Source organism: Myotis daubentonii, chromosome 4 (assembly GCF_963259705.1).
Source record: "Myotis daubentonii chromosome 4, mMyoDau2.1, whole genome shotgun sequence".
Classification (NCBI taxonomy): Eukaryota; Metazoa; Chordata; class Mammalia; order Chiroptera; family Vespertilionidae; genus Myotis; species Myotis daubentonii.
This window is the reverse complement of record NC_081843.1, coordinates 111,533,522-111,559,361: the sequence shown is the minus strand read 5'-3', so window position 1 is coordinate 111,559,361 and position 25,840 is coordinate 111,533,522. Positions and strand designations below refer to the sequence as shown.

At 44.2% G+C, this 25,840-nt stretch overlaps 1 protein-coding gene across 1 annotated transcript in view; it reads left to right on the top strand.

Moving 5' to 3' along the window:
- Positions 1-25,840, top strand: part of SPEF2 (sperm flagellar 2) — a 137,855-nt gene that overhangs the window by 94,863 nt on the left and 17,152 nt on the right. The window contains exons 30-35 of the mRNA XM_059695098.1: positions 4,576-4,723; positions 6,721-6,849; positions 8,415-8,553; positions 11,519-11,748; positions 22,520-22,626; positions 23,489-23,671. Coding sequence (XP_059551081.1) covers positions 4,576-4,723; positions 6,721-6,849; positions 8,415-8,553; positions 11,519-11,748; positions 22,520-22,626; positions 23,489-23,671 — 936 coding nt within the window. The remainder of the gene's footprint in view (positions 1-4,575; positions 4,724-6,720; positions 6,850-8,414; positions 8,554-11,518; positions 11,749-22,519; positions 22,627-23,488; positions 23,672-25,840) is intronic.

Below are 25,840 nucleotides of genomic sequence, written 5' to 3'. Positions count from 1 at the left end.
GGTAATTCTATTTTTGCGTCTTCTTGGGAAAAAACCTGGGTTGGTTTTGGTAAGTTTTGTGTTGCTAGAAATTTTTCCATTTCTACATTTTCAAAAGTATTAGCATGAAGTTCTTTAAAATACATTTTTATGTTTGTGTTACTATAACACAGTATATTATCTATTTGATAATATCTTTGTGCCTTCCCCCTTCCTTGATCAGCTTACCCAGAACTTTATCAATTATATCAGTCTTTTCAAAGAACTAACTTCCAACTTCATTAATTCATTTTACTTTGTGTTTTTTTCCCTTAACTTTATTTTTTTTCCTCATTGTTTTTCAGGGGATTATTCTCCCATTCAAACCCTCTAGTAAACTGACTAGATATCGCACCCTACATTTTCAATGGGCATTAACCATTTCAATGCCTTGGCTAATGCCATTTCTCTTTCCAAAACTTTGTTTTTCCTTCCTTTTTTCACATGAATTCCACACTTTCTTTAAAGAGTCTTCAGCACTAGTTTATACCTTGATTCCTGACCAGTTGGTTGCCTGTTTTCGGAAGTCCTAGTCTTCTATGACCTGTGCTCTTCCAATTCTTGTAACAGTTATTGCCTCTCCCATTCATTTCGCTCTTATTATCTAGATTAGTGATGGCGAACCTATGGTGATCAGAGGTGACACGCGAACTCATTTTTTTGGGTTGATTTTTCTTTGTGAAATGGCATTTAAATATATGAAATAAATATCAAAAATATAAGTCTTTGTTTTACTATGGTTGCAAATATCAAAAAATTTCTATATGTGACACGGCACCAGAGTTAAGTTAGGGTTTTTTAAAATGCTGACATGCGGAGCTCAAAAGGTTCGCCATCACTGATCTAGATCATTGTTTTAATTTTTGTTTTTTTATTTTCTTGAATACTAACTAGATTCTAAAACTGTTATATACCCTACACCTAGATAATGCCCACATCTAACACGGCACTAAGCCCTAACTGCTGCTGTTTCCATACCGATAACGCTGATGTGAATATTAATGATGCTGGCAATAACAGTGGTGATCACCACAAAAACCACAAAAGCTATCAAGCACCAGAAAGTAGGAAACCAGAGCTAGAGCTAGGAGTTCTAGGAAAAAAAATTATGAATTATTATTTTTATTGCTAATGGATCTGCATAAACATAATTTGCAAGTCTTGTGAGTCCCATTAAAGTTACCTGGGGGAAATGACATTTTGAAATATGACACGTAGACATTTTACATTTGTAAAACACTGTTAGAAAGAGAATATGCTACAGCACAAAGAGCACTGGCTACCCGTCTTGAAGCCATGTGATTTTAGGAAAGTCTGAGTCTTCTATTCCTTCAATGTATAACATGGAAGACATTCTACCTACCTTCTCTTTCTCGGATGGTTGAAAAGATTTCATGAAATCATGTATATGAAAGTGTTTTGGAAATTTTAAGTGTAACAGATCATTTTGTTAAGATATTCAAAATCGGACTACTTTCCTTGTGGAGCTTGAAAAAACACACAGAAAGCACAGGAGAAAGGATTGTTTGCGGATTAATATTATTCATAATTAATTTGAATCCTGCTTTTATGTTTCTAAGAGGTATGTATGACTTTGATGTCACATGACCTTAAGGAGATTGTGAGTTCCTCAAGGAAAGGAGAGGTTTGCTGAGATGAAGAGAAACTGAGTTTCCTGAGTCGAGGAAGCTAAGAAGCAGCAGTGAGGTGAGCCTGCAGGACAGGCCCTCCTCACAAGCACTGCACCTTCCTGGGCGACTTCTGGTCTTCGAGTAGAATGAAGCTCGGGATTCAAGCGTCCAGGAGCCCAGTCCATACAGGGCATGTGCTTCCCATAACTACTTGGGGAACATGGAAAGTTCTTACCCATTTTCTGCATAAAACAAAGATATGCATAAAATGCATAGACAGATACAATCTCTCCTGCAGTATTAAAACGTCATGGAGGGAGGGTGTGATGGGAAAACTATTTCTAAAAATCCAAAGGGAGTAGCCCTGGCCGGTGTGGCTCGGAGATGAGACAGTTCCAGGTGATTCAGTTAACTGTTGCAGGGGAAACAATACCAGCTGAGATTAGTGCCCTGAAACGAGAACACTGTAACACGGGCTTTCTTCCATGCAGCAGTCTTACCAGGAGCTGTTCGTTTAGCATGCTGTGCTAATTTTTAGGAAAACTTCCTTCTAATTAGCAGGTATGCAATGATTTCAAAGAAACAGGTCCTATTTAATGCCCACGATGCCAAGGCATTATTTCCAGAGTTTCTTCAGCCTTACAAGCTAGACTGCTGAATAGATTGTGAATTATGTGGTTTGTTGTTTTGTGTGTGTGTGTGTGTGTGTGTGTGTGTGTGTGTGTGTGTGTGTTGTTGTTGTTGTTGTTGTTGTTGTTGTTGTTGTTTGAGAAAGACCCAAAGGTCTTTGAAAGACGTGAGTAGAAAAATTAAGATGATGATAATTACCATCATCATCATCACCACCAACACAAGGTTGTTGACAAGGGAGAAAAGTCCAATTTTAAAGGAAATTGCTAACTTGGTGCTTTGCAAGAACAGATTCAAAAAATGAATTGCTTGCAATTTAGGGTGGAATGTTAACAAGCCTGCGTTCAGCTTTTACCAAGAATTTGGAAGTACAGTATATATCATGAAGTCCATTTTTATCAAAAGAACATCTGATTTAAAAACATACCTGCTTGCTCTTTGAAACCTTTCTGTATCCCTCCAAAGTTCTGCTGATACTGAAGAAGCTATGGGTGTATTCTGTGGAATATGATTATCTTAAAAGAAATTCCATCAACTAACAAGCATTTTCTGGCCACCCCTTCTGAGCATAGCACAGTGCCGTAGGGAGAATGCCAAGAAGTAGGACTGGCCCGGCTCTCAGGAGCCTCCCAGCCCCAGCGGAGGGTGGGGTGACAGCGCTCATGGAACAGCTGGGGACAGTTATATGCCAAGCCATAGGGTATGGAGTGCAGCAGGGATTTGGAGAAGGCCGGAATGGACTGGTCTATCTGCCCCCATGACTAAGCTTCTTTGAGGATAGACATTGTGCCTTATCTCTCTATTCACCTCCATCCAACTTCTTCTTTCTCCTTCTGGCCCCTCACCCAATAACCCCCACCACCCACCCGCAGCAACGATGTCAGGTTTGGACACACTAAGCACTTTAGTAAACAAATGAATACCCGTGGACCGCCATTTCCTCACCAGTTGCCTTCTTAAGATTTTAAAGTTGAACCACATGTGGCTCCTGCCTCCAGGGGGTCTTTCCTCAGCTCTCATTTCTCAGGGTGACACCCAGAAATGCCCTTCACCTCTCCAGGGCCCCTTGGACTCCTTTGAAAAGGTCCAATCTTCCTAACTGTAGGCACAGCCCCAGCTGTCCAAGCTTTTCCCGCTGCCTGAAGCACAGCGCCAGCCTGAGAGGACAGGTGAGGCGGGTCCTGGCAGCGCCCGGCCCTCCCCATTCATCAGCCAGTGTGGGGAGGCCACACAACAAATCTCTCAAAGCCGGATACGTGTGAGAATGAAAGGAGAGGTTTGCTGAGATGAAGAGAAACTGAGTTTCCTGAGTCGAGGAAGCTAAGAAGCAGCAGTGAGGTGGGCCTGCAGGACAGGCCCTCCTCACAAACACTGCACCTTCCTGGGTGACGTCTGGTCTTCGAGTAGAATGGAGCTCAGGATTCAAGTGTCCAGGAGCCTAATACATACAGAGCATGTGCTTCCCAAAACTACTTGGGGAGCATGAAAAGTTCTAACCCATTTTCTGCATAAAACAAAGATATGCATAAAATACATAGACAGATACAATCTCTCCTGCAGTATTAAAACGTCATGGGGGCGGGGGGAGAGGTGATGGGAAAACTATTTTTAAAAATCCAAAGGGAGTAGCCCTGGCCAGTGTGGCTCAGTTGGTTGGGCACCATCCCGTGCACAGAAAGGTTGCTGGTTCAATTCCCAGTCAGGATACAGGAGGAAGCCAAATGATGTTTTGATTTCACATTGATGTTTCTCTCTCTCTCTCTCTCTCTCTCTCTCTCTCTCTCTCTCTCCCTCTCCCCCCCCTTCCCTCCCTTTCTCTTCCTCTCTCTATAAAAGTCAATTTAAAAATCTTAAAAAAAAATTCCAAAGGGGGCCAATAATAATAATAAAATGTATATTGAGAGACCCTGATATAGGGGAATGCCCCTGATTGAAGGCCAAGAAATACTAGGAACTTGGGAGGGCAGGGGTAGGTAGGTCCATAGGGTCTGAGATTTTTTTCAAAGGGGACTTGTGCATAACCAGGGAGCTGTCATGGTCTGGAGGCGGCAATGAGGAAATGTAGGATGCACCCCCTGCAGGCAGGGCTTGGGAAGGTGAGCGGCCTCCACAGACAGCCGCAGGGAGCTGCCTCTCGACCCGGCCAGGTTTCCATCCCTTAGAAGGCCGCAGTGCGCGCTGGAAAGCCTGAACACAGGCTATGGTGGTTTGTGGTGGCTTCACCTGAGGACTAAAGCTAAAAGGTTCCCATATTTCACAATGTTGCCCTCACTGAAATATTGCTCTTTACAACCAGGTGGCTGCGGAAATTCATCAGAGGCTCCTGGACGAGGAGAAAGAAAACCAGCCAGCAGAAACCAAAGAAAAATCTCCTCAGACGAACGCTAACAAAAAAGCCAAAAAGGAACCGCCCAAGAAAAAACTTTCATTAAAAAAAGAGAAAGGTATTCATGGTTTGGGCATCCAGAACTGTGGCTGCTTAAGCCTCACATGGCGGAAACCCAGCATTTCACCACGCACACTAGCCTCTAAGCCGCTGAATGAGGTCCATTAGGTTTAACTTAGAGACCCAGGCTCCTGGGAACTGAGGTTCCGGTTGGTAAATCATACTGAGTGCCAGTCCTACCTAACTTGTTTATCCAAGCAGCCATGCATACCCAGGGTAGAATTAACCTCAGCGGCCGTTTTGAACATGCTAGCAGAACTCCAAGATGACACTCTGATCTGAAAAGTGTGTGCCAAGCGGCTGACACTCGCTGCAGTAACCAAGAGAAAGTGAAAAGCTAATTCCGTGTATGTGCCTTTAAGGTTTAATTCAGGTTTCAGGTTTTTTTCAAGCAAGTCCTTCTCTCCTCGAGGCCTCCTGGAGAGTCAAGAGGAAAGAAAACTCGGGTCGGGAGAGACCGCCCCTTCACCTTGGGGATGAGCCCTGCCACAGCATTACCTCCCCCTCTGAATGCTTCCCCGTGTACACTTCTGCAGGGACGTGGGGCAAGAGAGGAGGAGATGGACGCACATGCACACAGTCACTCCACTCAGCAGTTGCTCATAATGTGCGTTAGGCACCCGCCATGTGACACACACTCCGATGGGTGCTGGGGACACAACAGTGAATTCTAGAGAAACCAGAGCATGGCCCCTCGCCCCATGGGACTGGAGTCTAGCAGCAGAGATGGGCATTTGGCATCTCATTGTTCTTCGGGAGGGGAGGTACAAGGTCACCCCACTCCATCTGAGGGGCAGGGAAACACTTCCCAGTGGAGTCCATTTAAGCAGCCATGGGTGGGAGGGAGGGGTGTGGGTGGTGGCACTTGACACAAATGGAAGAGTAGCACCATGATAAAGGACACACCAGTTCATCTCAGATGATGAAAAGAGAAGATATAAGCAACACTTGAAGGAAATGCTTCAAATTACTCTCATGGAATCACTAGTCACATCCCGTCTCTTCATTTCACAGATGATAAAACAGAAACGCAGATGAAGCAGCTCTCTTTCACCGGTAACTTATACATAGATCCACTGTTGTTATCAATACATCTTATTACAATTTCTTTGTTTACACTTATGTCTTCTTCAAAAGATTTAAACCCCTTGCGGGAGGTCCTCCAAGAACTACTTACTGAACTTCGTAGAATTATATAAACTGGGCCCACAACTAAGAATCACACTGTCAAATTCTCCCACACTGACAAACTCTCAGGTTCTAATGTTCTTATGCAATCACTGAAGTACTTGTAGTTAAGTGACAGTTGCAAGGTAATTAAGTAGACTACAGATTCTTGACCATCAGCTACCTTTCAGCCATATGATCCTCTGGTCTTTTCTTGATGAAGACCATGGAAACGCTTGGCTAATCTAAGTAAACTTTATAGAGCTGTTCTTCTACAGGTGGCTAATGGCAACCACGGTGCATTGAGGTTTGCCAATTTCTGTCCCCATACTCTGAATTGCAACCTCTTTGGAGTTGGTCCGTAACCATGTCTGCACTTGCTGCACAACCTCATTTTCCCACGATGCCACACAAACAGGGCATTTTTATCTGTGTCCAGCCCAGATGCCACGTGGAGAGTTCTCAGGGAGATACTATCAATATTTCACACTCACACTCCCAGGACCAGGCTTTTCTCCTTTCTAAGTCACAGCAACAGTTCTCAACCTGTGGGTTGTGACCATTGGAAAACACTAGCATATCAGATATTTACATGACGATTCATAACAGTAGCAAAATTACAGTTATGAAATAGCAACGAAAATAATTTTATGGTTGGGGGTCACCACAACATGAGGAACTGTATTAGAGGGTCACGGCATTAGGAAGGTTGAGAACCACTGCTAGAGGGTTATAGCTCTACACATTTTACTGTATACTCATTTTGTCCAAGTACCATGTGTGCACACTTGTCTATTGTTAGCTTACTGGGTTTCATTGGCCTCTCAGGTAAGTCACCACCTACAGCAGAGGCCACTCCTGTAGCGCTGTCCCCAGAGGATATGCTCGAAATGGAAAAGAAGAATGAACTGAGAGTCAAAATAAAGGAGGAACATATTGCTGCCCTGCAATTTGAAGGTAACAATTAGAAAGAACAAAGATGATCCTTTTCAGTAGAAAATAGACCAGTAGGCAAATAGCCCGCAGCCAGCTCAAACTGTGTCTTCAGGGACACAAAGCAAACTGAAAAGCACAGCATTCAGTTGGTTGTTTTCATGTGACCATAGGAAGACCAGATTTGACTGTTGTATAATTGTCTGCTAGGATCTCAAAGAACAACAACAACAATGAGATTTTGGGAAGGGGTTGGAGAGTAGCAATAATGTATAACCTCAAAGAATAGAAACACAGAATATTCTAGAGTTGGTGTGATTTTACAGACGGAAAGAAGGCTAGGTAGGTGGCTTGGTATTCTAGTAAGAATTACTTAGGCATCTCATTAGAAAAATAAAACCTACCCAAAGTTGAACAGGCCTGAAAGTGAATTATTGGGACCAAAGCCCATAGGAGAGCAAGTCGTGGATCAATAATGTCCAAGGACCTCCTCTCTGAATAGCAATGACTCTACAAGACAGTCTCCTCTGGGCTCCTTGAGTTGTCTTATAATGCATTGCTAAGTGGGACTTGAAAAGATCAGGAAAATGGGCAAAAGTATTCTAATTGGAAAGGAACTATGGTAAATATAGTAGGTGACAAAATAATAACATTACATTATTAGGTCAGCTGGGACACATTAACTGCTCAACGACCATTAACTATTACTGATGTTTTCCATCCCTTGCTTCTCTCCTCTTCTCCTTTCTCCCATCCCACTACCATCTGCTTCCATAATTCCAAGACCTTCCCAGCAGGTGAATTGAACACAGGAAGTAAGTTGAACATGGAAAGATCTGTGGGGTCAGGAAAGGCAGGACACATCTTCTCTCCCACGGCCCAGCTCCACCTCTGCTTTCAGTAGTGAAGTCTACTTCACCTTTCAGTTCATTCATACGTGACCCCTGCTGTGGCTAATTCCCTCCTTCACACAATAAATGTCTATTGGGTTTCCACAATGTGCCAGCCCTGTAACAGCTGCTGGGAACACATTAATATATACACAAACACAAAACTAAAAAAATTAAAACCCAATATATTGTCATATTGAAAGTTGGTTTATAGGACAAAGGGAGCATTGGGGGCAGGGGGAGGAATGTCAAGAAAGACTTCCTAGCAGGTGAATTAATGCTTGAGCTGAACTGGTAGACTGTGGAGAATTTTGCTCTGGGACCCATGAACTTGACCCTAGTTTTCCCAGTGCTGAGAAAGACAATGGCACTGTCATCCCAAATCAATAGACTCGCCCTTTAGAAATTAGGACATTATCTATTTGTGTTTTTCCATTCCAATTTGTCAAAGAGTATATTATTCTGAGGTGTAATAAATGTAAAGCTCTACAGTTTTGGTTTAAATAAACTGTCAAGTGACTCTACCACATCTGCTTTTCAATGAGATATTCAATGAGGTATTATCCATATTTTTAGAATAAATGTGTGTCTAAAGTTTCACAAATCAAAGCATGATTGGTTTAAAATTTGACTTCAGTTCATCAGAATATGCATGTACATATAATACATTAAAAAATCCTTATTTCTCTTTTTAAATAGAGATAGCCACCCAGTTCCGACTTGAGCTAATAAAGATTAAAGCATTGGCTCACCTTGAAGATCTAGTAACAAAGGTCGTTGATGTATATAAACTCCTGGAAAAGTGGCTTGGTGAGAGGTACTTGCGTGAAATGGCCAGGTAAAGTACTGCAGGACTCTTTAAAAATACACTTCGGTAACTTCTGAAGACCAAAATTGACAGCAATTTTTAAGGTGTATACAAATGCAAATTACATTTACAAATAGAAATTTTGACCTTTTAGACAATCACATGTATCTTTGTATTGACTCTTTTTTTCAAATGGTAAATCACATTTCAAAGGGTTGTATTGCAATATCCAGTCTTGCACATAATTTAAGAGCCTGGCTTTCCCACTACTCAATGAGGACCTTAGTTTACAAGGTAAGAGTATAGTTAATCTTTAGATATCTTTCAGAAGTAAGGTAATGTTTCATATCTTTCTAATGCCAGGCTTATTACTAGTCAGGGCCAATTAATGGAAGGCTGAGAAGTCATGACATGTTTTACTCGTCATGCAGGTCCCCTGGGAAGGGTAATGATACCCTGCTCCGCTTTTCTGTTGGGTTCCAAAGGCTTTCCAGACTCTCGCTGCTCGTGAGGGGCAGTGAGTCTCATCCTCTTAATTCTCCCCTAAAAAGGAGTAAAGAACCATCTGGGCAGCGTGAAAATAGCCCTCAGGAGACCTGGGCTCCCACTTTGTCCACAAGTGAGCAGCGTGCCTAATCGCTGTAGGGCCCGCTTCATCTGTAAAAGGAAGCGCTCCAACTGGAGTATTTCCCAGGCTCCTACTAGATATAGATTCTGATACACGAGAGTTGGCAGCAAACATTAACTAAACATTTGGAAGTTGCTACATACATATGGCAAGTCCTGGATACAGATGGCAAGTACTCTCAGAGGCAAAAGAGATGGTTGTTATGGCTTGTTTTCTCCAATCCTTGTCTCATAATCAAAGTTTTGTTGTAAAATATTTATCCCAGCTGTTTATATCTGTTGCTTCATGGTAACACACACACACACACACACACACACACACACACACACACACACTCACACACTCCATTGGTAACCTTGCTGTAGTAATGCTTACAATGAATTCACTGAACAGCCAAGTCAGTTACTCATCAGCATCTCAGAGCACTGATGCTCAGGTCTGTGCTCTGCCTGTCCTTTAGCAATGAAAGCCCATCATCCTCATTCTGAGGAGTCAGAGCTCTCACCCATGAGCCATCACATGTAAATGCTCTTTATTTTTATCAGATCTACTCATATTTCTCAGGTGCATATTATGTATCTGCATATCTCTGATCTCTGAATGTGGCCACAAGAAGTTGAAACGTAGCGCTGCTCAGCTGAGCTTTCTATTTTGGTTATTGCAAAAATCCTTCAGAGATTATAAATAAAATAGAGCTTTCAGAATCCTTGGAACTTCAAATCCCATTTTTCATTTTTCTAGCATTTTCCCCTCCCATTCTTGCTAAGGTTGCTCTCGGTAACCTTTTACCAGATGGCCTGCTTACCATGCTATCCTGCTCATGGCTTGCTCTCTGACTGCATTTGGAGTCCCTCCCACTCACCAGTTGTAGGCTCAGCCATCCAATGCCCTCCTCCGCCCCTCAGCACACTAACACCATCAAGTCCAAACTAATTAGACAACATACTCTATGGACACTCACCAACATGGTATGCTGGAGTTAAAGTGAAGGGTATCATTGGGAAGAAAGCAATTCATACGACTTTTTAACAATTTCAGTATGTGAATGTTTTGGTATTCCTAAATTCTGTAAGAACAGATTAAACATGCATTTTTTTTTTCTATTTTGTTCAATCTGTGTTGCAAGCTATGAACAAAATCCTCCCAGTAATACAGGATACAGTACTTACGTATAAAACTTTTTTGGCCTTTAATAGAGCTGTAGCTATAATCCCCAATGCAGCTTAAATCCATGCCCTATGTGATTTCGCTTTTATAGCCATGAGGTATGAAGTTCTGTGTGATTGGCTCCATGGCAAAGATAAGGGTATTAAGAGAATTCAGTAAGGAACCCAAGTACCCATGGCTAGGGAGTGGCCTGGAATGAGAGCTCAGCCCAGGGACCACAGTGGTCCCTAACTATCACTACTTATCCTTCAGTTTATATATGCTTATATAAATTTGATTCACTTAATAATTTATCCTGATTCCAAATGAGCATGTTATTCCAACAGTCATATATTACAAGTGTGTTTTTTTCTGGCATATAACCACACTAGAGGCCCAGTGCATGAAATTCGTGCATGGGGCGGGGGGGTGGAGCAGGGGCAGTGTCCCTCAGCCTGGCCTGCACCCTCTCCAATCCGGGAGGCTTCTCGCAATCTGGAACCACTGGCTCCTAACCACTCACCTGCCTGCCTGCCTGATGTCCTAACTGCTCCCCTGATGACCTTGATGGCCCTAACTGCTCTCCCCTCCCAGCCTGATCCCCCTAACTGCTCTTCCCTCCTGGCCTGATACCCTAACTGCTTTCCCCTGCTGGCCAGATCCCCCTAACTGCCTATCTGCTCTCCCTTCCTGGCCTGATCCCCCTAACTGCCTATGTACTCCTCCTTCCTCTCCATACCTTTTGGACCCCCAGTGCAGGTGTGCTGATAGCTCTCCACCGCAGCCCTGCCCCCATCCTAATTGGTCATTATGTGATGGCATCCTGAACAATTTGCATATTCCTCTATTATTAATATAGATTCTGGTTCCTACTTAGAATGAAATATATCACTTGACATATCTCGCTTATGTAATAAAATATCTTCTAGTACAAATATAACGATATTTAATGATCCCTTCTTGTTTAGCTTTATATAAAATGTGTGGCTGTAAGCTCTACCACAAGCATGTATTTTGATTCCAATCTGCATTTATTTATCTATACCCTGCCTCTTCACAAATGGATTTGAGGAGAAGTTAGAATTTTTAAACTTGCATATTGAATTGTCTAACTTAGCCATAGAATATCATAACTTTGTGTGTGTGTGTCAAATAAGCAAGCAGTGTTATCCTCATGGGGTCTTCACTGGCGATAACCCTTTTCTTTTTTTCCACTTTCAGTGTGGAGAAACTAACTGAGATAGCTCGCTATCACATTGAAACGGCTACGAAAATTCAGAACGAACTTTATTTAGACCAGGACGGCTTCTTCATTAATGGCGACATAAAAGTCTTCCCCGACCCCCCTCCTCCGGTTCGCCCTCCGCCCGTGGAGAGGGAGGAGAATGGCACCCTGACCATCGAGCAGCTGGACACTCTGCGAGAACAGTTCTCAGATATTGCACCCAAAGGTAAGGTAGACGATGGCGATGGAAAGAGCACAAAGGTCAGGATTCGCCAGGATGGTAAGCACTCGCCCACAAGCGAAATCAGCCCTCCGGGATTGCACGGCCCCCAAATGAGCCCTGGCTTTGGTGTAGTCCATCTCTTATTTGCTTCATACAACATAGATCCGAATTTAACCAATGGAAGGAAAACAGTGACCAACTCTTTGGCCGTGTGGTGATCATCGTTACTGGCCGGTGAGTTGGTAAATTTGAGCCATGCTCCATTCAGCAATTGAGAGACGGCTTCGTGTGTGCTTCTGCTTCAGGCTTTGTACGGGGATTGTGAGTTTGTGGAAGTGGATATTGAAGATTATCAACCACTCTTAATCCCTTTCGGAAGGGGCCTTAGTAGCTATGGTGATAACCATAATGCGTTCTTAGATCCAACCTCAAAACCAGAGTTTGTATTTCAACCAAAAGTTTAAATATAAATAACAAAAAAGAAGCTATAACTTGACATGTGTATGTCTCAGATTAACTCTAGAGACCCTTGGGATTAAAAGATGTCAACTGATACAGTTATCTATTTTCAGAGTATGGTAGAGTACAACAGCTTTCAAAGTATGGTAGAAAGGGGAAGGAAGGGAGAGGGAAGACAGGGAAGCAGCGAGGGGGAGAAGGAGGGAGTTATATTTTTAACAAAGTAGGTGTAAAAGGAAAACCACTTGCCCTGGGGACTTTGAGTGAAATTTGCATAGGCAAGCGAACAAGAAGAAGACCTAAACGTCTATTTAGGTTCTTTCTGGAACAGAATATGAACTTTATAAACGTACTCAAGAATGAAAAGCGAAGGAGAGTCAGTGTGTAGGGAGGTTGGTCAGGCAAAATTTTGTGCAACTACAAGTTGGAGGGAGGAACTGAAAGAAGTGAAGAGTGATTTCATGGCAAGGTTACTAGGGGGGGATTTAAAGTTGGGGAACAGTTACTAGGAAGTGTGTGTATATGAGGCATGAGTTGGGGTGTTTCAGGAAAGGGCAGGACCCTGCTCTGCTACTCCTTCCCCGTCTACAGGAGCTGCAGGCGAACGGATGGGGAGGCCTCCTCTGTCTGGGGAGCCACCTCCACCCACCCGAGCTGGGGACTTAACTCCGGTTCACAGATGCTGGCCGTGCTTCAGGCAGAATTTCCGAGGCTGTATAACACTGAGGGACTTGTGGATGTTGATGGTTTGGAATGAGTTACAGTCTATGAGCAAGCAGTTCAATCCCTTTTCTTTATTATTAACTCAAGTATACCATTCGGGGGAAAAAATATCTATTGGATATTTTGCTTCTTAATTACATGTGAAATACTTCGCACAGCATTTGGGTAGTCTACCAACAGAAGTAATCTTCTGTGCTGTGGTTTTGGCTAATGTTATAAAGGGAAGGCAAACAATGGTTATTCCACTTCCTGTGCCCCAGAGTCACAGAATTAGAGGTTCTCTCATGACACCTTCAAGTCAGGCTGCCAATATTGGCATTGCTCCCACCCCTACCCTGAGCAAGTCCAACAATTGCCACCCACTCCTTCTCCCCCTCACACCAGCCCCGAAAAGCATTCTCTGACTTTCACCTTCCCTCTGCATTCCTGTCACTGTTGTTCAGTGCCTTAAATGATACACACCTTTCTAGCTTTTCCATGACATCCTTTGTCACATTCCTTCCAAAAGTTAGAAAACAATATTTTATGATACTTTCCATTGTATTTACCCTACAACTCTACGATATCAAAAGACAATCTCAGTGGGAATAATAACATTTGAAACTGTGGAGCAATTGTCAGAAGGTGGTACATTTCTAGATGTGTGATCCGACAGAACTTCCTGCTATAGAATTTTAAAATTGTTATTATTTCTAAGCTAAGAGAAATAGGAGCTTTTTCTTACACTATTTCATATATGCCAGAGCAGCCCAGGATATTTCAAATGCAAACTTCAAGCTCACTAAAATATGTAAAATAAAATGAACAGATGGATTTCTTTTTCTAGGAAAAAAAGCATACATATTTGCACATAACAGTCATTATGTTACTAGACCTGCAGTAAGAATATTTTTACCAAATTTACATGAATGATGAAAATAGAGTTATAAAGTGTAACTTAATGGTGTTAATATTATTCTACATAAATAAAATTATAGAAGGAAATAGATAATCTTTGATTAAAACAAGCGACTGATACTTTAAGTACTTGTGAGTAGTTACTCTCTGTACATAAATGACAAGAACTAAAGCTTAAGGGGTTTTCTGCTGAGTATTAGCTGATCTACTGGTTCTTACTAGCCCTGGCCAGTGTGGCTCAGTTGGTTGGAGCATCGTCCCATGCATTGGAAGGTCATGAGTTCAATTCCTGGTCAGGGCACATACCTAGATTGTGGGTTCAACCCCCAGATGGGGCAAGTACAAGAGGCAACCGATTGATGTTTCTCTCTCTCTTTCTCTCTCTCCCTCCCTCTCTAAAAATCAATTTAAAAAAAATAGTTCTTACTAAAGATAATGTAAAATGGAAAATGTATCATATTCTCTAATGCTTATAGTCAACATTCCCTTCCTGGTCAAATTCTGCTGCTTGTGACGATTCTAAGTCTCCTTTGGTAAAGGTAGTAATTAGACATAACATATCATTTCTTAATATGTTTGTCATAAATAGGCTGGGGGAAAATGACCTTATGTGTGATAAACATACAAGGACATGCTAAATGCAATGAAACAACCTTCGTGCTAGCATTGTCTTGCTTGCCTGGTGGCATGCACCCTTTAGTATCTTAAGAGAAGCTTAAGTAAGAGGCAGCCCCTGAATCAGCAAGACATTTGTCCCATCGACTGTCTCAGGCATCCTTCCCACAAGAATACTCCCAACAGAGAGGGGATTTAGTGAGTTTTTTTCTGAATTATAACAAAAGCCAATATTGACATGGCATCAGAAGCTATGCCATGCTAGCATGGCTGGATGGGTAAGAAGATTCACCGATGGGTAAGAGCAGTCTGACAGCTCTTTTCAAATCCACTCTTATCAAATGTTGCAATATGATCTTGGGCTAGTTAACCTCTCTATCTCACTTTCCTCATCTGTAAAATGGGTAACTAATGGGGTTATTATGAGTATTAAAGTAATTGATATACATAAACTGCTTAGAAAGTGTCTGGTACCTAGAATGTACAATTTAAGTGTAACATAAATCATTTAATTACATAAGTACAGTAGTATATCATTAGAAAATATAGAGCATTATACAATATTGATGTAAACTATTCTTATTATTATTATTCAAAATGTTAGCTCAGCACCCTGAAGGTGCATATATCCTATTAGCACTTGCAACATTACCCTAGAACACATCCAGAAAAAATTACATTACCTGGTAGAATTAAACCATGGGGTATGTGGCTCTCCAGGGACCATAAGCATCCCAAACAAAAACACTCATTTTTGTATAACAGTAGGCTCTGGGTCAGTACAGCCTGTCTTTAAACAGCAAGTGCCAAGCACATCAGAAAGACAGCCCTTATCCAGTGGAAGCAATTTGGAGTCTGTAGAAACTAGAACACTTTAGCAATGTCTTCTGTCCCCATTTAAACCATAAGAACTCCTTTATCTCGTAAGCCTGTCTGTACTCTGCATAATGCCTGCACAGATGCAGTTCAGAGCTATTTGGGCTTCTGCTGAGAGGTGATCTGGGGAGAACAGGTCCAGCAAATCTGACCCTCACTCCTTCCTCAGGAGAGGCAGCGTTCAGTGGTCCAAGGCCTCTCACATTGCTCTGAGAACTGACAAGGAGCCCTCCGCAAACCCCTCTGAGAGACCCTTAGATCAGGGACTGTCTCAGAGGGCACCATGTCAGAGCTCAGGCTGTGGTGGCTAAGCGCAACCATTCAGCTCCTTGGTCTTACAGGAACTCAAGGGAGGAAGCAGTCAGGGCCACCCATGTGGGTCAGCACAGGGGTTCTCTGGCCGGAGACACCTGGACAGGAGCTTCCAGGAAGAGAAGCAGGGCAGGGCATGCCAGGCACCGGGGACATGGGGCAGACATTGAGATTTGGAGGTGGCATTAGGGAGATTAGGGAGCAGCACACAGACCAGCTGGGGCAAGAGGCAGGAGGTGAGGACCACAAAGAGGCTGTGGTCAAGTCGTGAAGTCTCAAGTGGCTAACAAAGGGCACGAAAGAGGAGGGTTACCAAAGGCGTGTGGAGCCGAGGGATGAGGACCAGGGATTAAAGGAGGAGGCGACCAGGAGAGCAGCTGGGGCTACTCCATCCACAAAGCCTCGGCCAGCCGGGAGGCGGGAGCCAGGGCGCCTGGCTTGTTGCCTGTGAGGAGGTGGGTATGTGGGCTGGGCTCTCTGCCTTCAGAGAGAAGCTGGTATTGTAGGGTTTTGTTTTGTGTAATTTTAATTTTTGTGCGCTTCCATCCGGGTAAGTATACACTCCCCTCTCTGACAAATCATCACAAATTAGACCTTTGCGGGGAAGGAAAACAAGAGGCATGAATCCCAGCAGCTTTACAAAACCACCTGATGGGTCTCAAAGCCTGACGCCCTTTTGTCACAAGGTGGCTGTGCGGCTGCTGGAGATGCCGGAGAAGTGCAGGAGACAAGAGACATCCAAGGCAGGCTTTGTTTTTTTAATTCATTTCTGAAAGAGAAAGGGAGAGGGAGAGGGAGAGAGAGAGAGAGAGAGAGAGAGAGAGAGAGAGAGAGAGAGACATCAATGATGAGAGAGAATCGTTGAACAGCTGCCTCCTGCACACACCCTACTGGGGATCGAGCCCACAGCCCAGGCATGTGCCTTCACCAGGAATTGAACCTTGACCTCCTGGTTCACGGGTCGACATTCAACCGCTGAGGCTCACCGGCAGGGCCCACATCTGATCCTGCAGACACGCTGCTGTGCATGCCCTGTCGTTCTTTTTTCTCACCCTGGAAAGGAAACGATAGCAAATCCAGTATCCCTGTAACACATGGAGACATGGATTCTAGAGTGAAGAGCAGCCCCCTTTGCCCTTACGAGAACCCCGTCATAATGAAGCGGGTAACTGTGGGGGCTGTGGAGGAGGACTGCCTGCTGGTGAGGCCCAGCTCCACCGCTGTGAGCGCCGTGACACGGCACAGATTCCGTAACTGTGCCTTGGTTCTTTTACCCAGAAAACGGTGATAATGGTAATTAGTCCATTTTCTTCACTATAAAGTAAAGAGACTGTATTGTAAGGATTAAATTATAAAAGCCAATGAAAACATTAGCCAGGATGCCCGATAAGTAGTAAGCATGCACTTTGATCTTTTCCAGAAACGATGAGGAAGTGGGGGTGGGGGGGCGGGGGGAGAGTGGCAGGCATTAAGCAAAACTGGGGGTAGACTTTGGCGGACACTAACTTAACAATGTGGAGCTGTTTTAAAGGCGGGGACCCTGCAGGCCATCTGAGTCAAGTCACCAAAACACAAAGAAAAACATGGACGCTTGACCACTACCTTCCAAAGAAGAACAATCAATTTTTAAAAATCTGGCTTAAAAAAAAGAAAGAAAGAAAAAAAAGGCCCCTGGCTTGTATATGACGAGATCCTAAACCTTAGGTTCCGTGGCCTGTGTCGTAAGCATGGAGTGTAATCGAGGGGAAATCAAGTGAGTTTCTTCCACGGCACTGACAGCGTTAGGGCTGGGTTTCTCGGAGCGCAGCCTCTCAGCACGGCTCATGTGGGGGCTCCGTTGACGGGAGCAGCAGGCGGTCCTCCGGTGAACAGAGCCTCCACGGAGCGGGCGGCGGGGACCACGAGCCAAGGAACCCTGGGGAGAGTCCGCAACTTGTTCCGATCCTGCCATGCTGTCACCAAGACCGGACGGCCCCTCCAAGATTTCATTTGGATGTGCAAGTTGGATGATACGAAGGGTGTCGATATTGGCCCTGTGTTCTGAGCTAACACATCAGCAAGAACATTTACGTATCTTATTGCTAAAGTAGAACTCGGAGGATTGAAGAGAGGAACTAGAGAGAAGTCAGCTTTTCTCTGTCCTCGGGGAAGGGCTCTCAGCCGGAGCGATGGAGGACGCTGGCCTGGCCCATGGGCAGTTTGCACACGGAAGGTGCACTGCCAGCTCTTTGGGGTACCAACAGTAGAAAGAAAGGATTCTCTGGCCATCAAAACTGCCACTGAGAAAATTCTAGAGAGCAATCTTCAGCTTAGGCTGTCGGGCCAAGACTGGGCAAGGAAGCTGGTTGGTTCTGGAAGCAATGGTGCCTCTGGCTCCGAGGGAGAAAACAGCTGGGTGGCCCTGCTTTTAAGAGCAATCCAGCCACGTGTGCTGGCTGTGTATTGCTCAGCACATCACCGTGCACTCTCTCATGAGGCAGAGTTCCAGAACGTTCCCCCGTACAACGGTGTCAGAGACCTCCTCCACAGCACCTGTCACTTCTATCAAGTTCACCACTACGCAAGAGCTCCCGGGTAACTGCGTTCAGAGGCCTTTGCCTCCATCCTGTGATGCCTCCTGGGGTCGGGGGCAGGCTTGGCTGCAGGATTACAGGCAGCCCTCCAGGCCTTTCCAAGGGACACCCTGCAATTGTCCAGCAACTGCGTTCAGTGAGTAATTCGGAACTAACCCACTGTTTTAGTTTTTCAGAATTGGGGGAGAACCAAGATGGCAGCATAGGTTAACGCCAGAGTTTGCTGCTTTGAACAACTACTTCAAAAGTGAAACTAAAAGACGGAACGGACATCACCCAGAACCACAGGAACGCTGGCTGAGTGGAAGTCCTACAACTAGGAGGAAAGAGAAACGCATACGGACACTCAGAGGAGGCGCAGTGCTGAAGTCAAATTCTGAGGTGCGGAGTGCACTGAGCCGGCTGGCGGCGGAGGGCGCAGTTGTTGTTTTCAATCGGGAGGGAGTCACAGACTCTGAGCTCCAGATACAGGCGAGTCTTTAGGGACCCAGACTCAAACGGGAGAAGCGGGACTGTCTGGCTTCAGTCAGAGCGAGTGCAGCTTTCTCTCCGAGCTTTGCAGCGGGTGCTGGGACTCAGAGAGACAGAGCCCCTAGGGACAGGACTGAGAGCCGCCATAACTGCTCTCTCCAGCCCACCCTGTTGATCCTGTGCGACCCGCCCCGCCCAAGCCCTGCACAGAGGCATTTGCCGGATAGCCTCAGGCAAAGGCTAGATTAGCACCTCCCTAGAGGACAGAAGTTCTCTCACTGCTGACACAGCTGGTTCTCATAGCCACTTGGCCTGGAGGTCAAACCCTCCCTGGGATTAGCTACAACAATCAAGGTTTAACTATAAGACTGCGAACAAAGACCACTAGGGGGTGCACCAAGGAAGCATAACAAAATGCGGAGACAAAGGAACAGGACAAAATTGTCAATGGAAGATATAGAATTCAGAACCACACTTTTAAGGTCTCTCAAGAACTGTTTAGAAGCCGCCGATAAACTTAATGAGATCTACAAGAAAACTAATGAGACCCTCGATGTTATATTGGGGAACCAACTAGAAATTAAGCATACATGGACTGAAATAATGAATATTATACAGACTCCCGACAGCAGACCAGAGGAGTGCAAGAATCAGAATAATAGAAAATATTTTTATTGAGCAATTCAAAATAATAATTTTGAGAAAGATAGACCACTCTTTTATTCCCAACCTGTGGTACAGATGGGTGAAGGCAGAAGTCATACCGGTCATGAGAAAGCCAAAGAACTTCCAGAGTTCCTTCTCTGAGCAGACACTGTTAGATGTATTCATGGCCTGGTGGATGTCGTTAATGAGCCTAGCATTCTGTCCCATGTCAGCCAAAACGCAAAGTCTTCAATCGCAGGTGTATTTGCTACCTTGGAGTCGCCACGGGAAATGCTCCGAACGTATCAGACCAGGTGAGGAGTCAGGGATGAGCTCTTGGGAAATCATTTGCCAGGGGCTTTTCCATTTAATGGTTGATGTGGAGCATTTTGTTTCTCCCCGGCCCAGGCCAAGAGAACTGGGGCTGCTTCAGTCGCAGACTTTCATGGTCACTGCCTCAAAGGAAAAGGAAACTTTTCTGGTGTGAGAAACATGGTTTTGACACATCTTATCACGAGGCTGCGAGGCTGTTTCAGAGATGCCAGCCAAGATGTGGTGGAGGCAGCTGTGACTGGAAGCTTTCAATCATGGCCCGCAAAGATCAATCACGGCAACCGATATGCCCTGACTCTGAGCCTGCGGTTCTTTGATCGTCTGTGTGAGTGCTTTTCATATCAGTAACTTTTCATTTGCATATTGATGGCAGAATTCGAAGATAAAGAGGTGGCCATCCTGATGGCACACTATGGACCAGCATTGGCAGCTGCCAATGTACAAATCGATGAAGTGCCCACTGAGGGGAGCGTGCTGAAATTAGAGATTTATTCTGGGTAAGCATCAGCAAATATGCTGATCCTTACAAATAAATATTAGGGTAAATTTTGGGAGTATCAATCTTTCACATTTTTCGCTTTTCCTCCTAGGTTACAGGACATCTGCAAATGGACCTGAGATGTTGTGACTTCGGTTTGCTTACACAGATATCCAAGTAGCCTGACCACAGTGGACCTCATGCTGACCCTCCCGGCAAACTCAGTGGGGCTTTCGTCAGATGCAATGCACCAAGTCACAGAGGCATGCCAAGGTCAAGGCTGATGGCATGTCAGATCTCCTGACTATTCAAATGAATTCTCCAGACATTAATAACGTTGACCCCAGGAAAGCTAACCATTTATGGAATATGAGACCACTATCTTCAGCTGGTGACACAAGACCTAATTCGGATTGCTCCTCCAACTCAGGAAGCCATGATGGAAGTGACCAGTAATATGACGAATGTTGACTTCATCTTTGATCATAGCAGAAACAAAAAAATTATTTTCAAGCCTGAAATATAAAAGTAAAGCCATCACTGGTCTTCGCATCAAAGACAAAAGGCGTTTGGTATCTCCCAGACATACAAAGCAAAAATCCAAAAACTGGTTTTCCAATAACACTCTGATTCTACTTGTATATCCACACATTCCTTCACTGTCTTTGAGTGGAGGTGTATATTTCTAAGCAATGGTGTTATTTCGATGTCATCGTTCTGAGAGTTATGTGTACAGATCATAGCACTATATGTCTTGGTCATCTAAGTAACAGGACAAATATTAAAATAGCTTTTTTACAGTTCACACTAATGTCCCCAGGTAAAGAGTTCCTATGTAATTAGAAGTATTGTGGCTCAGTTGGTTGGAGTGTCCTCCTGTGCACCAAAAGGTTGTGTGTTCAATCCCCAGGTCAAGACTACCCATTTGGGAGGCAAGCAATCAATGTTTCTCTCTCACCTCTCTCTCTCTCTCTCTTTCTCTCTCTCTCTCTCTCTCTTTCTCTCTCTCTCTCTCTCTCTCTCTCTCTCTCTCTCTCTCTCTCTTCCCCCCCCTCTGCTTTCCTCCCTTTCTCCTCTCTCCTCTCCTTCCCCACTAAAAAATAAAAATAAAAAATGTATTATCTTACAACACTTTGCTTGCACCATGGCTATTAGAGACAGTGGAAATATTTTCTACATCTACCAGAATTTGTAAGTATTTCGAGCCTCTTCATGGTTTCAAAAGAGGTTTTATTATGGTTTTATAGTGAGGAACATGAATGATTTATTCTAACTTACCTGAAAACCAATGTGATCCCATGTAAAGATAGTTTTACTAAAAATTCTACTACCTTGAAAAGTATTCTCATCTCTATAAAATTGAATATTCAGGTTTGATTTAAAAAAGATAAAGAATTTATTTCTGAACAACCCGCTGGATGGTCAGTCATATCAAAGAAAAACACATTCTGCTCTTGCTCCCCAGAAAATTACCATCCAAATCTCAAAATTGTCGATTTGGTTTGAACCACTGAAATTTTGCATGAGTTACTGCATGCTCCTAAAGGTTAAAGGAGATGATAAAGTTTAGTTTGGACTTTTATAAATGCTAAAACCTTAGTAGTAAAGCGAAAAATTTGAGATGCTATGTCCACAGTTTTCATTCTTTCTATTTCTAAAACAGAATAGCCATACACTCTGGACCTGAAAGATACCCAATACGTGTGGGAGTCTCTTCAGCTCTAGCAGGAACCTCAGCTATGGGGGTTAGACATTCTTGAAGCAGATTCACTTATTTTGCTTTCCTATTTCTTTTAAATGCATGTGCGTACAATTTGAAATGAGAAACTGACTAAGCAAACATCTTTGCTGGACAGGGTAAAGTAGATTAGTATATAAGAGCAAAGCATTTAAAAGGTTAGTAGTGATCTTTTAAAAATTCTATTTTGAAATAGTGAGCCAATTTTATGATTGAGTTAACAATTTCAATCCAATCATTTAATAATTCAAATCTCCCTACATTTATAAAACAAATATATTCTGATCTAAAGAGTGAAGTGAGGATACATGTGTTACCTTGATCATTGTGGTGATTTATCTGCATGCCTTTGAAACACCTTGTCCCATATTTTCTGCAATATTTTACTCTTGCATCCTACTGTATAATAGGAAAGTTTAAGTATTCTTAAAAATTCAACCGATTCTGAGTAAAAGGTTTAAAAAAAAACAACAACCCTCCAAACTAAAATATGAAGTCCCAGGAAAGAAATAATGGGAGAGCATCAGGAAATTGATTGTTATTTTTATGCTTTCAAAATGTTCTCTGTTTTTCTAAAAGTTATTGTTTTACATCATATTAGTAAAGTGATTCACCATCACATAACTGAAAAAAATATTTTTCATTGTGTTATAGGCATCATAGGAACTAAACCATTTACTGACATTCTTCTTGACTTGGTGACTCTGAACCTCGGAACCAACAGCCTTCCCAGCAGTTGGATGCACCTCACTCAACCTGAAGTAAGCATCTGTTTTGTTTGGGTTTCAAAGCTCTGAGAAATTTTATTTGATCAATAAATCAATAGTTTCAAGAATAACCAGTTACTCGCACCGTATCTGACATTTAGTAGGCAACCAATAACAATTGAATGATGGCATGGATGAACATAAGACACATGCTCGGTATTGGAAGAAGGAATAGGGATGCTCACAGTCAGTGAAACATGATTGAGCCCATGAGGCTCAGCCCCTAAGCTTGTGTCCATTGCTACCTGATGGGACGGTCCTGACTAGTCAAAGCAGATGATTCTGGCAGTTCCTGCTTTTCATCTTCCTGTTTCTCAAGAATGTATCAGAAAACATAGCGGTTAAGGAGTATTTCCCTACAGGCTGTATGCCTTGCACAGCCCCTATCTCACTTTTCTCCCGCCTCTATTGAAAACGTGCAAAATCAACTGGGGACACGTGTATAAATTTATCACGTAACAGTAGGCAGAAACCCAAATGTCAAAGAAGCGGAAGATGAAACGCTCTCTAGGTACTGACTGCCTGGTGCAGAGCGGCTGAAATCCTACTTCCTTCACCCGAATCTCTTATCAAGACACATGCGCAGATAGAGCATCACCCTAGACCAGGGGTCCTCAAACTACGGCCCGCGGGCCACATGCAAATACAAATACTGTATTTGTTCCCGTTTTGTTTTTTTACTTCAAAATAAGATATGTGCAGTGTGCATAGGAATTTGTTCATAGTTTTTTTTAAACTATAGTCCGGCCCTCCAACGGTCTGAGGGACAGTGAACTGGCCCCCTGTTTAAAAAGTTTGAGGACCCCTGCTCTAGAATCACACAAACATTCCAACGGCATCTCCTGTTTTCTTCTAGTTTCAGGAGTTAACATCTATATTAACAGTCGACTCGGAGATGGTGGACTGGCGGAAATTCCTGTTGGCGACCTCGCTGCCCTGGCCCATCCCTCTGGAGGAGGAGCTGCTGGAGACCCTGCGGAGGTTCAAGGCCGTGGACGAGGAGCAGTCCGGCACCGTCACTTACGAGCAGTATATGCAGGTGGCTATCGACGCCCAGTGGCACTAAGCCCAGCCCACTTTCCACCTGAGAAGTCAGATGCGACTGGGGACCTTTACCAGAGCAATTCTGGCAGAGGCAGAATCTGGATCGCAGAGGAGTGAGGGAAGGGTGAGGCCTTTAGAGAGTGAACATAAGAAAAAAAAACCTCATTTTTGAGAAGTGTGAGTAAGGAAGGAGTGAAACCCCATAACCGAGAAGGGCCTGCGTTGCTCACTGCCTGCCTACTCACTGAATCCCCCTGTTGCTGACCAGTCACGCTGCTGGCAGACACAAAAGACGTTCACGCTGGGAAGGTGCTCATTTTGAAAGGGGGTCAGGCACTGACTTACGTCCCAAGTAGAGCCATTTATGAATTCTGAACAAGCTGGCCCGGGCTTACAACTTGTGAAGGTGATTTTTCTCTTTGGCTCAAGACCTTTAAAAGCGGGCAAGATGCAATCACCCGCCTTCACTGTTTACAGCGCGCGCCCATTAACACAGGATATCAATTTAAACATCCTTTTTCACAAACGTGAGACCAGCGAAGGGTGTTAGCGACTTTTACCGAAGTCCTGAGCCAAACCCAGAAAGCTGCTTTACCAAAGGCGCGAGCTTCTTAGAGAGAGCTGGCTGCTGCCTGAGAGAGACTCGGAAATACTTGCTGGGACCCCGCCCGTGTTCCGGGAGCCGCTGATTTCTGCTCTGCCCTCTCCTCTTGCCCCCACAGTTCCCACTCCTCGGGGGCCCCGGGACAACCAGGCCACCTGGACAGGCCCTGGACCATCCCCCATCATGACTCTTACAGGTTTCCAGCCTCCCCAGCTCAGCAAAAACAGTTCTTCTATGGGAAAAGTCTAAACAGCTTCTAGGGCAAAACTTTGTAAGGTTTATGGCAATGCCATGTTGTCATGTCAACGGGGCAATAGTCTAAGCCCACTGCTGAGATGAAGTCTTCGGGGCGAGGAAGGCTCTCTCCTCCGCTGTTTATTTTGTCTGTCGTTTTCTTTTCTTCTGACTAATTGCGAGTTCACCACAGCAGCCACATGAGAGAGTGTGCTGATTTCCCGGCTCTCACGATGGAGGAGGCGCGAGGCGTGTGAGGTCAGGGCCTGCGCCTTGCTCAGCCTTGCATGCGAGCATGAAAGCCCGTTCCCCTGTGCTCCCCGCAGCCCTGCAGCCGCCGTCACACGCTTGCCTCTGTCTCGCGTGCATGTGTGGCCATTCTCGTGTGCAGTTCTCTGGTGTTCGGCTCTCACCCCTGCTCTCGGGGAGCGTGGTGGTATTGCAGGCTTCTTGTGTCAGGCGTCCCAGGGTTCCAGCGGTGCAGTAATTATTTTCTAAGGAAAAGCACTGAAAGAAAAAATCCTTTGGCCATATTCTAGCTAGCAAGAGAGTTCCAAGGGCATTTCCATGTTTTAAGGAGAAATCACCTCACTCCCCAGGGAGTCAGAGGGTGGTGGCCTGAACCTTGATTTATCCATTTCAGCCCTGCTTGCTATGCAGGTTCAGGTCAGCATTTCATAGTGTGAAAGTTTTCATGAATGACCGACTATTTTAACACCATCAGTTGTTTTCCAATTAGGTTATTTTGTTCTTTCTAATGTGGCCCTCTTGTGTGTGAAACTTTTTTTTTAATCCTCACCCAAGGATATGTTGTTCTTTTTATATTATTGTTTTGGAGAGAGGAAGGGAGAGAAACGAGAGAGAGACCACCGATCAGTGGCCTCCCATATGTGCCCCGACCTGGGACCCAGCCTGCAACCTAGGCGTGTGCTCTGACTGGGGATCGAATCGGCGACCTTTTGGTGCAAGGGACAATGCTCCCACCAGCTGAGCCACACTGGCCAGGGCAAGCGTGGAACATTTGAAACAGTTTTGTAGTTTCTGAAATGCTATAAACGTTTGGAAAACTAATCTAAATGAACCATTGGTTTTAAAAATCAAGGAAGATTCCTGTGCACTGAAACTGTCGGATATGGAGTTGAGAGCTGGTTGAGTGATGGGGGAAAGGGGAGGGATCCTAGCTCTGTTTCTTCATTCCCCCGCTGGCTTCTTTTACTATTTCCTCTTTGTTACATGTATTCAGCAATTTGATTGTTATATTCCTCCATGTAGTGATTTTTCTGCTTGGGGTTCATTGAGCTTCTTGAATCTATGGGTTTTTTAGTT